We start from the raw sequence: 15,123 nt of genomic DNA, 5'->3' as shown, positions 1-15,123 counted from the left end.
TTGATTTCAACTGAGTGGATAATTTCCCTTAATCCCTCTCATTCCCTCTCTGTTTTTTTTCCACCTTTTTTGAATATGTCACTGTTGCCTCTTCTGACTGTCTTGCAGGGCTGATCTGATGTCTGCTAAAGAAATTCTCAGTGGAAATGGTGAGTCTGCCATATACTGTAGCCTGTCTTCATCAAAGGCTTGTTGCACATAAATAGGAGTTGCTTCAGTGAGGCGATGGGATACCACAAGATATCAGTGCAACTTCATTGATTGTTGGTATGCAGTGCCTTGTGAAAGTACCCCCCCAGTAAAAGTGTTGCATAATCTGTTACATGATGTCAGAAAATATACCTGTTCTGAAAGGCCCCTGTGTCTGCAGTACCACAACAGTGAGAAACACGGTCTGCCATAGGTATCCTAAAAGTATTAGTACTAGGTATATACATATATTTACCTGTTCCTACTATGTGCTGTTATGTAATTGTTGTTTTAAATGTTCATTTAATGTTTTAATCTAATTTGTATTCTAATGTTTATCTAGGGGTGATGGTGGTGCAGTAGTTAGTGCTATCGCCTTGCAGCAAGAAGGTTCCGGGTTCTGTGGAGTTTGCATGTTCTCCCTGTGCCTGTGTGGATTCTCTTGCTTCCTCCCACAGTCCAAAGACATGCATCTTAGGTTGATTGGTGACTCTAAATTGCCCGTGGAAGTGAGTGTGAGCGTATGTGGTTGTTTGTCTACAGCCCTTGTCAGCACAGTGTCAGCTGGGATTATAATACAAAGGAAAGTCACTTTCAGCTTTTCCCGTTTAGGGGTCGCCACAGCGAATCGTCATACTGAAATGTTGACATTTGGTACGTGTTTTACGCTGGATGCCCTTCCTGACTCGAACCCGGGCTGCAGCGGTAAGAGCACTGCACCTTAACCATTGGCCTACCGGGGATGGCAACAAAGCATGAAAAATGCCAAGGGGGTGAATACTTAACAAGGCACTGTATTGTTCAACTCTTCAAAAAAAATATTCCCTCATTTGGTATTATAATGATGTTGGTAGAGAGTGCTGTCTTAACACAGGTCAAATCTCCCATAGGTTTTCAGTTGGATTAAAGTCTGGTGAGTGTGAGGGCCATAATGTGATTCACATCACTGTTAACATATTGTTTTTCAGATGAGGTAATTGGTCAGGTGTTGAGCATCATGAAGACCCAGTCTGTTCCATACACAGCCATTTACACAGCCCTGCGGCCCTCAAGGGTTAGTTTGTGATTCAGTGTTCACTCTGTTCACATGTGAACATTAGTAAGTTTTTTGTTGTTATGAAGTAGATTTAATTCATATTTTCAGGTTTAATTGACTGTCGTCGTCCATCTATACAGGAAGCATCTGTCTCGATGGAACCAGGCCTGGCCAGAGGACGTTCTCTACTGCAGGCCAGAGGTGGATACAGGGAGAGGGAGAAAGAAAGGGAGAGGCAGCATAAGATCAAGGAGAAGCCAGGGATCTATGGTCCAGTGGAGTTTAAGGTGGACTGAATTAGTTATATCTTTTGATTGCATTTGGTATTTGTTTTTCTTATTTGTATCATCCCTGTCCTGTATTATGTTAAAAACAGCACAGCAGCACATAATTTGATGTGATACCTCATCAATTTTATCCTTTGTTCAAAATAAACACTCACTGCAATTCTGATGCTGCAACACATTCCAAAAAAGTAGTAAGTAGCAGTAAAGCATTTACACTTAAAAGACATTTAGGGACTGAGGACACCAGATGATTGTGTCAGGTGTCATTTTGTCCTATTCTTCTTGCAAACAAGTTTTAAGGTGCACAACAGTCCTGGGTCTTTGTTGAAGTAATTTGCATTTCAAAATCTGCCAAACATTCTCTATTGGGGACAGGTCGGGACTGTAGGCAGGCCAGTCCAGCACTCGCACCGTTTTCCTCCACAGCCAGGCCTTGGCAGCGTTTGTTGCTCCAACATTTATATATTATTCAGCATTAATGGTGCCATCACAGAAGTGTAAGTCACCTTTGCCAAGGGCACTGATGCAACCCCAGACCATGCCAGACCCTGGCTTTTGGACTTGTTGCTGGATGGTCCTTTTCGTCTTTGGTCTGGAGCACACGGCATAAATTCCTTCCAAAAAAAACCTGAAATACTGATTAGTCTGACCACAATGCATGTTTCCACTGTGTGATGGCACATCCCAGATGCCTCCGAGCCCAGAGCTTCTGGACACTGTTGACATAGGGCTTCCTTTTGGCACGGTACAGTTTTGAGCAGCATTTATGGATGTAACTACGTATTGTGGTGCCTGACACAGGTGTGCCAAAATAATCCTGAGCCCATGTGGTTATATTGATTATAAAAGATGACGATTCTTGATGCAGTGCCGTCTGAGGGATCAGAGAGCTCGGTCATCCAGCTGAGTCTTGTGCCCTTTATGCACTGAAATCCCTCCAGATTCCTTGAATCTTTTAATGATGTTCTGCACCATAGAGGGTGACAAATTCCTTCCTATCTTTCTTTGAGGAACATTTTTTCATACATATGTTGTCAAACTGGTGGTCCTCAGCCCATCTTTGCTCCTGAAGGCCTCGGCCTTTTCTAGATGCCACTTTGTACCAAATCATGATCCCGTCACCTGTTGACATCAACTATTTCAAATGAAATCATCATCCCATTGTTTTACCCCATTACTGACCCTGAAATGCAACCGTCCCAACTTTTTTGGAATGTGTTGCAGCATCAGAATTGAAGTGAGTATTTATTTTGTACAAAGAATAAAATTGATGAAGTATCACATCAAATAATGTGCTGCTGTATTGTTTTCAATGTAATACAGGACAGGGATAATTAATAAATCACTATTTTCAGTTTTAATTTTGAGTTTGCATACCATCCCAACTTTTTCTGATTTGTGGTTGTAGAAACACATTGTTGGTTTTGGTCATTTCATGGGATTTGTTGACAGTAAGACAATACAGAATATCATCAGCCTCATCTTTATAAATCATAATTCCTTGACGCTCTTCTCTTTTCTTCTTTTTGCTGCTGTTTTCTGTTTCTACAGAAGGGCCAAGACACGTGTATACTCCTGTGGGCAAAAGGCTTGTCAGTGGGCATTCTTCGGAGCGGTCGCTGGGAGGACCATGACCTGACTCCATCTACTTTTGGGGAAGGTGTCAGCCCCAAACTCCAAGGTTCAAGCTGTGACAAAACCAAAGCAAAGTAAGATCAGGACTGTAATTTACCTGACAGGTTTGATTAGATTTGTGTATTTTCAGCTCTGGGGGGCTTTAGGAAAGCAGCTAATAAAGGTTAATGAAGAATGTCATTCAGTGGTAGTGAACAGTTACTGTTACGAATAACAATGCTCAGGCCAAGTAAGGCCTATTTACACTGTGAATTTTAGGGCCTTTACTGTCCCAGAAGAAGGATTTGTCAGTCACTGTGTTCTTTATGTTGATCTTTGGTCATACTACAAAAGAACACGGAGCAGACAAAATTTTGAAAAACTGGTGAATCGCTGTCCAAAATTTGTTTGTCCACTGGGTTGCCCAGGGCCTCACAAACATTTCGTAAAAATTTTGTCAGAGTTTGAAATGTCTTAAATTTCTGCAGCACTTTATTCTCTAACAGATGGGTTTTTCCTTACTTCTTTTTTCCTCCTTTATCTCACTTCATGTCTTTTTTTGCAGGTTGGTTCTTAATTATGAGAATGTCCTCGGCCACCGCACCTTTAAACTGATGTAAGTCTGCACATTAATGTTGTCAAAAATATCAATTTTTCGATACACATTGATTCTGAATATGTGAAAAGGTTTCAGTATTCATTTTCCATAGTACCGATACACAGATTTCAGCTGTGCTCTTGCACGCTTTCTTCTGTCAAACAGTGAGTTTACACACACACACCACTGCAACACCCGCAGCTCCACCTCCTCTCACTTACTCACGGTGCTGCCTGTCTCTCATCGCTCTTCTCGTTTGCTCCAGTTGACTTTTTATCTACCAACAGACTGTGGTATGTTGCAGATTTTGCTGTGGTGTTAGCTCATTACAAATGAGATGTATAGAACCTCTGCTCCGTGACTGTTTTGGTTGACAAAGAAAATGGCAGAAAACAACACTGCTGTTGTTGAGTGATGCTACAGAGCAATGCTAACAGTAGGTGTTAACACAACTGATACTGATATTGATGTGTGTCACACGCAGTGCATGCTCCAGTTCACGGAATTTGTACCCGTGAGTGTTTTGATCAACACATTGATAATGTGCACGGTTCACAGCAACACCGTTAGTGTCGACTACAGACACAGTTTGCAAAAGACTGGTGACAGAATGAAACTCTGATCATTCAGACTGACAAACTAGAGCGTCATCTCCAGCAGGGGCCGTGGAGACAAACATCAGATATAATGATCAGCAGCAGATACAGACTTTATACAGTGGGGAAAAGAATTATTTGATCCCTGCTGATTTTGTAGGTTTGCCCACTTACAAAGAAATGAAGGGTCTATAATTTTTATCATAGGTTTATTCTAAAGGATAGAGACAGAATATCACCAAAAAAGCACATGATACAAATGTTATAAATTGAGTTGCATTTCAGTGAGTAAAATAAGTATTTGATCCCCCACCAACCATCAATAATTCTGGCTCCCACAGACTGGGTATGTGCTTATGTGGTGCACAAATTAGTTCTGTCAATTTCAGGAGGTGCTCCTAACCACAATTCGTTATGTGTATAAAAGACATGTGTCCACAGAGTTTCTCTATCTTCCATTCAAACCTCACCACCATGGACAAGACATTAGGTACAAGATAGTATACCTGCACAAGGCTGGAATGGGCTACATGACCATCAGCAAGAAGCTTGGTGAGAAGGAGACAACTGTTGGAGTGGCTATTCACAAATGGAAGAAATACAAACTAACCATCGATCGCCCTTGGTCTGGAGCTCCATGCAAGATTTTGCCTCATGGGGTAAGGATGATCATGAGAAAAGTGAGGGATCAGCCCAGAACTACACGGGAGGAGCATGTGAATGATCTCAAGGCAGTTGGGACCACAGACACCAAACAAACCACTGGTAAAAGTGCCACCATGGATTGAAATCCTGCAGCACCTGCAAGGTCCCACACCTCAAGAAGGCACATTTGCAGGCCTGTCTGAAGTTTACCAGTGAACATCTAAATGATTCAGAGAAGGACTGGGAGAAAGTGCCGTGGTCAGATGAGACCACAATTGAGTTCTTTGGCATCAACTCAACTCGTCATGTTTGGAGGAAGAAAAATGCTGAGTATGACCCTAAGAACATGAAGGTGGGAACATTATGCTTTGGGGCTGTTTCTCTGCTAAAGGTACAGGCCAACTTGGCCACATTGAGGGGCCAATGGACAGGGCCATGTATTGTAAAATCTTGGATGAGACCCTCCTTCCCTCAGCCAGGACACTGAAGATGGGTTGTGGATGGCACTTCCAGCATGACAATGACCCAAAACATACCACCAAGGCAACAAAGGTGTGGCTCAAGAAGAAGTACTGTACATTAAAGTCATGGAGTGGCCTAGCTGGTTTCCAGCACCTTAATCCCATAGAACCTCTATGGAGGGAGCTGAAACTTTGAGTTGCCTAGTAACAGCCAAGAAACCTTAAGTATTTAGATCTGAAAAGAAGAGTGGACCAAAGTCTCTCCTGAGATGTGCACAAACCTGGTGACCAACTACAAGAAACATTTTACCTCTGTGCTTGCCCAACAACAAGGGTTTCTCCACCAAGTACTGAGTCATGTTTTGCTTGTGGATCAAATACTTATTTTCCCCACTATATCTATCATACAAAAAGTGATACTGGGATTTAAACAGACTGTTTGTTTTACCTGGGAGTGATCAGCTGTAGGTCTATATGACACAAGCAAGGCACAGGATGGCCAAACTTTGGCACATGCTGACCAGTCACGAGCCCCGTGCACAGCTGCTGTGTTCACTGTTGTTGGTTGACGTGTAAACCAACATGAAGCAGGAGGAGCTCAGTGAACACTCGGTGCTTTTTAACACTTCTGAGTGGAGAACATGTATTTTCTTACAACCTTAGTAGGCAATTGAGGACTGGTCATGACAAATATTGGGGATACAAATTTTCATTTTTCTTATCTTGGGAATGCGGCGTGTCAATGGTGGAAGAAGTACTCAGATTGTTTACTTAGGCAAAAGTGGCAATACCACAGTGTAAGAATACTCTGTTAGAAGTAAAAGTCTTCTATTCGAAATATTACTTGAGTAAAAGTACAAAAGTAGCATAAAAATATACGTAAAGTACCAAAAATAAAAGTACTTTATGCAGAATATTACTTTTATATTACTCTATTTCATATTATTGGATTATACCTATTGATGTATTATTGTGTACACATTTGTCACATTTGAGCTCAAACAGGTCAAAGATTTTTAATGTGAAATCACTATATGTGCAGGACATACAGAAAATTGAAATACCATTTCTCTCTCACCTAGTATTGAATGCCATACCATTTAGGAAACTAAAATAGAATAAAAATAGACTAAAAAGAATAAGAAAACTAAGTCAAAGTGATTAGGATAAAAACTAAACGGTACACCATGTACAATCAGTGACAGTAGTGCAAATAATAGCAGGAAGATTGTCAGATAGTTGTGAGATTGAGATGCACATGGACAGTAGTGCAAATGCTGCTGCTGGTAATGGTGGAACTAGTGTTAACTACCTCATGTACTTTACATAGTGCTGAGCAGCTTGCGAATTTTACACCAAAGATCAATGTCTTATGATTATTCTGTAATTTGTTTTAGTAATCTCATTCAGATAAGTAAACTAGTAACTAAAGTTATCAAGTAAATATAAATTGTACTTAAGTACAGTACTTGAGTAAATGTACTTAGTTACTTTCCACCTCTCTGGGGTGTATCCCCAGGTCCCCCATGGAGATTGTGCCCTATAGGTCTACAGTCATTCTGCTGTTCTCTGCTACTAGCCAATTAAAGAAAGTCGTAGCTCATCATGTTATATGCTCTCAATCCTCATTCGGGTATCAGTTTTTCCCCACGGTGTGGGAAATGGTATCAGATGTTGATGTTTTCAATGTATTGTACTGAAGTTAGAAATGCCAGTATTGTGACAACACTACTGCACAACATACAGTGCCTATAAAAAGTATTGGATGTTTTACCCTTTTATTGATTTTATAAATCAATCATGGTTCAGTCAATTTGGCTTTTTTTTACAAAAAAAATTACAAAAACCCTCTTTAATGTCTAAGTAAAAACAGGTTTCTACAAAGTAATGTCAATTAAATAAAAACCTGTAATGGGAAATAAGTGATTCTATAAATATTCATCCCCTTTAAAATGACTGACCTAATTCAACAGAGGTTCAGCCAGTTGGTGCTAGTAGTCTCACAATTAGTGAAATGGGGATCTCCAGAGTGCAGTGAATGTGTCAAGTGACTGTAGTATAAAGACACCTGTGTCTGGAAGGTCTAGTCACTAGTTAATCAGTATTCCAGTCTACCATTACACCACAAAGACAAAAACAACACCCCAAGTAACTCAGAGAAAAGATTATTGAAAAGTATTAGTCAGGGAATGGATGCAACAAAAATTTCCAAGGCACTGAACATCCCCCAGAGTTCAGTTACATCCATCATCAGGAAATAGAAGGAATATGGCACATGTCTCAATCTTCCTAGATCAGGTCGTCCTCACAAACTGACTGTGCAAGAAGGAGACTAGTGAGAGAGGCCACCAAGAGACCTATGACTACTCTGAAGGAGTTACAAGCCTCAGCAGTTGAGATGGGAGAGACTCTGCATACAACAATTGTTGCCTGGGTTCTTCACCAGTCAAAGCTTCATGGGAGTGTGGCAGAAAGAAAGCCACTACTGAAGACAACTCATATTGAATCTCGACTAGAGTTCACCAACAAGCATGTGGGAGACTCCATGGTCAAATGGAAGAAAGTTCTTTGGCCTGATGAGACTAAAATGGTGCTTTTTGGCCATCAGATAAGGCACTATGTTTGGTGGACACCAAACACTACACATCACCACAAACACACCATGCACGGAGGTGGCAGCATCGTGCAGTGAGGATGCTTCTCAGCAGCCAACCTTGTAAGGCTTGTAAAGGTAGGTCAAATGAATGTGGCACAATATAGGAAAATCCTGGAGGACAATCTGATTCAGCCTGCAAGAGAGCTACAGCTTGGGAGAAGATTTAGTTTCCAGCAAGACAATGACCCGAAGCATACAGTGAAAGCTACACAGAAATGGTTTAAAGACAACAAGGTGAGTGTTCTGGAGTGGCTGAGTCAAAGCCCACACTTCAATCTGATAGAGAATTTGTGGCTGGCCTCGAATAGGGCTGTTCACACCCAATCACTGCGCAACCTGGCAGACCTTGGGCAGTTTTGCAAAGAAGAAGGGAGTAAAATTGCAGTGTCCAGATGTGCAAGCCTGATTTGAGACCTATCCACACAGACTCAGTGCTGTGATTGCAGCCAAAAGTGCATCTACTAAATACTGACTTATGAAATCACTTATTTCCCATTACATATTTTTATTTAATTGGCATTACTTTGTAGAAACCTGTTTTCACTTTGACATTAAAGAGGGTTTTTTGTATATTTTTATTTGTCAAAATAGCCTAATTATATTGACCATGATTGATTTATAAAATCAATAAAAGGTTAAACATCCAAGGGGGGGAATACAGTGTATTTGTACATCTTATTTTTGTTTTAATTGGGAATCAGAACTAATGCTACTGAAGATGAGTCAGTGTGAAGCAGAAACATACCACCACCTACTTCTGAACCATTTACTGTATAAATCTGCATATTTATGTTTGTGTGTGTCTCTAGCTTTGCAATGAGCCAGCGTCACTACAAAGTGTCTGCCCGGCACTGGTTCACACTTAACACTGTGGAACTGGAGTATGATGGGACCAAAGCCACATTTAATGGTAGCAGAAACATTTATGCCCCTGCTGAGTACTCATACCGCTGTGAGTCTGTCACAAGTTTCCGCTGGCCCCTCCTCGTTCCACGCTCATTCAAAGATCCGGCCAGTCAGTGGAGGGTCTCTTTTGAAGACTTCCAGGTAAATGAGTTTTTTTATTATTATTATTCTAAAATAATTTTCCATTGTTTATATCATTCTTTGTTCAGTTGCTTATTTTTTGTGAGGTTAGTTGTCACTAACTGTGACACATTCACGTCACACAAATGTTTATCGTTTTCTAGAAAATCAGCATCAGAAAATGCGTTTGCATGCATGTTTCCATCCAGGCATGGTATTTTGCTTGTTTGATGTATTAATTTGAAAATCAATCATTAGTCTCCTGTTCGCACCACATGGATCTGTGTTGGTCTGCCACTTTTTTCTCTTCAGTCCACATTTGTCACGTGTGTCATGATTAATTTGCCAAGTCTCTATTGCGTTTTGTTGTTTTATTGTTTCAGTACAGCAGCTCTTCATGTCAGCCAGGTACAAAGACATTTTGTGATATTTCAAGCATTTCCACCGAAGTTTTTTTGCAAATTTAATAAAACGGGTAGATGGAAACCCACCTACTGCAAGTGGAAAACCAGCAAATTAGAAAAAATGTTCAGTGATGGTGATATTTTTTGTGTTAACAATATAAAGAAACTGTTTGACATTTTGGGAAATACAAATTTGTGTTCATACCAAGAGTTACCATCCACAGCTGAATTCTGGGATTTACTCTCATATCATGCCAAAAATTACGCTCAATGCTCTATTTTATAAATGTGCCTTAGAGTGCCATTGAGTCACATTTAAAATGCTGATGGTTGTGGTCACTAAATGCATTTCTCCTGCTGCAATTTCTGCTTAGATTCTTTGCTTTAATAATGCACAGGGATGCTCACCATGGTGGCTTCCATACCTGCTATAAACACAGTTTAAAACCAATGTGCAGCCTAAGTGAAAGTCAAATTAACCCCGTGGGAGCTGTGACATCTACAGTGTTCCTAATAACTGACTGGATAATGTTTTTGTGATTATGATTGCCCAGTATCTATTTCTGTGCATGACAGTGTGTATAAAATAACTTTATGTGATAGCACTATGCATGTACCCAGTACCAGGTTCACTGAGCTTCTCAGTGCCCAGTAGAATCACAGCAGGGTGATTTATTTGTATGTTAATAGTCATCTAGTATGAAGGAAGGGCTGGTAGAGTCTCTTTGGTCCTTCCCGGACTAATCCTGTGTTGGTGATGAATGATGTGTGTGTTTTCCCCTAATGCTGATTGAATTAGATCACCCCATGGACCCACTGCTTTCCCAAGGAGCACTCAAAGGCGATCCTGCAGTGAAGTGTATCAATAAGCGGGTGTAGTGTTGCTGTGGGCAAACAGCCGGTGATGAACAGGGGAAGCACGCTTAGGGAGCCCCGCTGATCACACAGCATATTGGAAACCCTTGGTGCTAACGTCTGTCGGTCCCTGCCATGGGGCCAGAGAGGGGTGGAGCTACACAGAGCTGACCTGGAACCACACACATGGGCCAACTTCAGTTCAGTTAAATGTTCAAACCCTTGCCTTTCTGCTATTGGATTTCAGCAGAACTAAGACCAGATGATCACGTTGTTGTTTGAAAACAAAGCATCTAGTGAGCAAAGCGTTTTGATGGCTTTGTTCTGAAGGCTGGCTGCTTTGACATGGGCCCCCATAAGGCCTCTGACAGCTGAGTTCCCACTGTGGCAGATTGATATTTGTAATTTAAGGGAAGCTGTCACACAGCATCCTCCAGATGGAGAGTGTCGCAGAGGCATGCAGTTGATTAAACACGGTTTGTTTAGAAATAATTATTTTGATGTGGGAGCTGAGGATTCATTTGAGGCATATTGGCTCAAAGGTTCAAAGTGTTCAATTATGCGCAGATAAATACACTTTCATAATAATAGCACGTTGGTGTAGAATTCAGTGGTGGATAAAAGCATGTCTGTCATTCAATGAAGCCCTTCATATCACAACAGAAAGGACAGGTCAGTGGTTTGTGTCCCAGTGGCAGAAAAGGTTGAGGATTGGTTTCACTTGAGAGCTAATTCATTAATTCACCCATTGTTGCGTACACACACACACACACACACACACACACACACACACACACACACACATATATATAGTGCTTCTCTTGATGTCAGTGGCCTCTATCTCCTCCTTTGGCCTGCTTATTATGTCAGCGGGGTACCTGATGACCGGCAGGGCATAGGTGTTAATCTTCCGGACTTTGTTTTTTTCCATTCTCAGCATTTGAGAGTGTGCAGACACAGATTTGTAAGTGCAAATACAGATTTCAGAGCGTAACCAAGGCTATGCATGTGTTTGTCTGAGTCTGAGCACAAAACAAGTTTAAAGTGCTATTTGGTCTGCAAATCAGAATTTAAGAGTGTGCAGGCACAGATTTGTAAGAGTAGAATCAGATTTGAGAACGAGGGAGGACAGAATCATGTAACAGATGATTTGAGTAAGCAACAGGATCCCCCCTTGCTCTCAAATGTGATTCTGCTGTTACAAATCTGTGCCTGTGTGCTCTTGAATTCTGACTTGCAAACCAAATAGCTCTCGAAATTTGTTTTGTGTGCTCTCAAAACTTTTGGCATTGCCAAACTTTCACACAAAACCCAGTGTCGGAGACAGACTCGGAGACAAGCACACACATGGCTGGGTTTATGCTTTCAAATCTGATTCTGTGCTTACAATCATGTGCCTGCATGCTCTCAAATGCTGAGTTGCAAACGGAGTACCACTCAAAATGTGTTTAGTGCACCCTCAAACATTATGGCGGGGATTTACTTCAATAAATCCAGGCTAAACTTGATGACATCTGAAGAGTTCACACTTTTTCCATGCACACAGTCTATTGACTATTGTCAACATGGGTGTCAGGTAACCAACTACACCTTAAATGCTATGCTGACTTGAAACTAACAGATGTGATGGGGACGCATGTTCTTGGACAAGTGGTTGAATATGAACCATGGCCCATCACCTGGAACAACCAGCAGGCACATTGTTTGTAAGAAAGGAGTAAGCTTATCCTTGATGGATAAGCAAATCAGTGCTCTGGTCCCATAAGCACAGTGCTAGTCACAAATCAGCTATTAGATGCAGACAGCAGTTATCCATCATGGCTTTCTGTGCTAAATCGCACCAGCTGCACCACTACCAGTACCACCCCTGAACCTACTAATATGACGACCACCACTTTTGCTGAGGCCGAGGGTGACATTGGGCGCTACACCAACACTGTACACAGACGTAGGCTAGCAGTTAGCTTGAATACCTAGTTGGAAGTAGCCCGAGTACCTGGATGCACTAGTGTGCAAACAAGATCTTTGCACAGTGTTTAACAAACAAGGACTAGCAAAACTACTGTATGAAATAATCATCATAGCAAATCCTTAACTTCTTTTTTTTTCTCAACATTTAGTTATGTAGGCTAATTATTGTCATCTGAAAAGAAATATTATCTTTAACGCAACGCCCTCAGGAGGAGACACAAAGAAAAATGCAACAAGCTGGTGCAAATTGAACAACTGTTAGAACACAAATCAGCTGAACTGAGGTAAATGCCATGAATGATATTGATAATCTTGGCTTTTGTGAAGAAGTGTCGCTGCTTACTTCATACAGTATGCTTACCATGACCCAAGTTCAGTATTTACATGAGTACATACTGTGAAATAGGGTTTTGAGGTTGATAATAAGACTGTGTGCATAACCTTATCAGTTGTAAGTGTAATATAGACCTAGGAGGGTCCTAATGGCTGAGCTGCCCTTCACTGCCACAGAGCCCCACCCACCCAGTAGCATGCTGACAGTGAGATTCCTAAAGTTGTGTGTGAAAATGTGGTATGACGTGTAGAGACCACAGAGAACAAGTGAGCATGTTAGTTATTACTTTTGATAAACCTTGTCTTTGGGTTAGTTATTCTCTTGAGCTTTTGTCCCTATGTTGATACAGTGGTCAACAGATGTTATCACAAACTGAGACTGTTTTCGTTTTGCAGTCTCAGAATCAACATATAGTAAATAGAAGTTAAAGGTGTGTTCTACACTTATGGGTCCACGCAAGGTGTTTTAACAAATACACAATAAACAATACATAGAGACGCTTAAAGTGTTACCAGTAAGATTTTTATGGTAAGTGGTTTTTTTTACTTTTCCTCCACAGATCCAGGGCTTTAATGTGACTGGCAGTGAATTCTCATATGCCAGTGACTGTGCAGGCTTCTTCTCTCCTGGTATCTGGATGGGTCTGATGACCAGTCTTCTCATGGTGCTAGTACTCACCTATGGCCTGCATATGATCATGCAGCTCCACACTATGGATCGTTTTGATGACCCCAAGGGCCCAGCCATCTCTGTGCCCCAGACAGAGTAACACAGCTGCAGCCCAGCCGCTGACTTCACCCTCCAACTTTTCTCCTTTCTGTCCCCCAAATGCTCCTCTTAATGTGTAGCTTCCATTCCTCTCCTTCCATTCAAGTATCCATTCATCTGTATTGGGCATTATAGAGAATAATTATGATGTTATCAGAAAAAGGGTTTATTAATCACTCTATAATGTGCCACTTTATACTAGGAAATGTGCATCCTGAGACTGAAGAGTCTACTTTTCAGATGCCAGTTAGGGCATTATTTAATTTAAGTCACAGTGGTAAGAAAGTTTGTCTAACAGGTAATACCTGACAATGCTTAAACTCCAGAAGCTTATTTAACACCAACACTGTTGACAGTGTTGTGAAAATATTTTAAGAATTCTCACTCATCTAATGAAATGGATGGAAAAATACTCACTTTTCTGCATAAGAGATTTTTAAGAGATTTGTGATAGTAGCTGTAAATGGCACTATATTGATTAAAGAGCCCATTGCATGCTCATTTCCAGTATTTCATTAAATGTTTAATCTTGGGTACCTCTAGATTAGCTTTGCACCCCTCCTAACTCCAAATAGTCTGTAATTATTTCAGAATGATAGAACCCGAGAGCCTCTTCCTAAAAACGGGAGGATAGCTCAGAATATGCACAGCTCTTGCTACCAGTCAGGAAGCCAGGACAGCGCATAAACAAAATACACTGACAAATAAGCTTCATTTTCGACAGTGACAATACTTGAAATCCTACTTGACATGTTTGAGCCAGAATATGAAAATGGATGAACCCTAACAGCATTAATTAACTTGAATTTCTCCTCCATAGATAGGTAAACAGTATATGTACCGAAGGAAATAAAAAAAGTAACACCCTAAACAAAGTGGGTAATTGAGAAATCCCATATTTTAACATAATGCAACTTCTCCAGCCTTGTGACAATTCTAACTATATACACTTATCGTTAAGTCCTACTGAGTAGTGGAAACATCACTCCCTTTCAAGTAGCTCCAAGGTTGGTAAATCCAACCGTTGGTCGTTGCTTCTTCCCCTACACAACCACATACACCAGTCCAAAGTAGTTAAATTCCAACAGGCAGAGTAGCGCCAACATTGATCCACTTGTTAACCAGCAACACATCACATGCAGCAGACACACTGGCCTCAAGCAGTCAAAACAAACAGATACTGTGCTCCAGGGGAATCCGGCGTTGATGAGCTGAACATTCACCGCCATGGGGGGCTTCACAGGCCAGCTGCTTGTAGGTTAGACCCAGTCGGGTAAAACAGTGAGTTTCCTGTACAGGAACATTCCTGGACATGCAGTAACCTCAGGCCCTGTATTTTTCTCCACATCCTCTGGTCACAGTGCAGCAGCAGGAGGTCAAATATATCCACAAAGCCATGTGCAGTCAAAAAATTCCGCTTTTAAAATGGCACTGGTGGATGTCAGGTAAGCATGTGCCTGGAGATTATGACCATTCATTCGTGTCAAAGTAGTGGACATACAGTTGTGGCAACATTAAGATTTTAAATGAATAATAATTATACTTATGAATTTTCATTTGTCAGCCACTTTTTGCCATTCATCTCTCAGCCTTTTTGTCACTCTTGCAGATTTATCTTAACTCTAAATTCCTTGTAGCCCTCCAGCTGAGGCTCTCTCTCTGCTGGGGTGCCCAACTACACTC

At 41.1% G+C, this 15,123-nt stretch overlaps 1 protein-coding gene across 1 annotated transcript in view; it reads left to right on the top strand.

Moving 5' to 3' along the window:
* atp6ap1a (ATPase H+ transporting accessory protein 1a) overlaps window positions 1-14,316 on the top strand; it is a 39,958-nt gene extending 25,642 nt beyond the window's left edge. Inside the window, exons 5-11 of the mRNA XM_020609158.1 lie at window positions 109-149; window positions 1,158-1,243; window positions 1,366-1,512; window positions 3,064-3,221; window positions 3,692-3,742; window positions 8,892-9,129; window positions 13,232-14,316. Coding sequence (XP_020464814.1) covers window positions 109-149; window positions 1,158-1,243; window positions 1,366-1,512; window positions 3,064-3,221; window positions 3,692-3,742; window positions 8,892-9,129; window positions 13,232-13,441 — 931 coding nt within the window. The 3' untranslated portion in view covers window positions 13,442-14,316. The remainder of the gene's footprint in view (window positions 1-108; window positions 150-1,157; window positions 1,244-1,365; window positions 1,513-3,063; window positions 3,222-3,691; window positions 3,743-8,891; window positions 9,130-13,231) is intronic.
* The last annotated feature ends 807 nt before the right edge of the window (window positions 14,317-15,123 follow it).

The sequence above is a fragment of the Monopterus albus genome, unplaced genomic scaffold, assembly GCF_001952655.1.
Source record: "Monopterus albus unplaced genomic scaffold, M_albus_1.0 scaffold98.1, whole genome shotgun sequence".
Lineage (NCBI taxonomy): Eukaryota > Metazoa > Chordata > Actinopteri > Synbranchiformes > Synbranchidae > Monopterus > Monopterus albus.
This window is presented reverse-complemented; position numbering and strand designations above follow the sequence as displayed.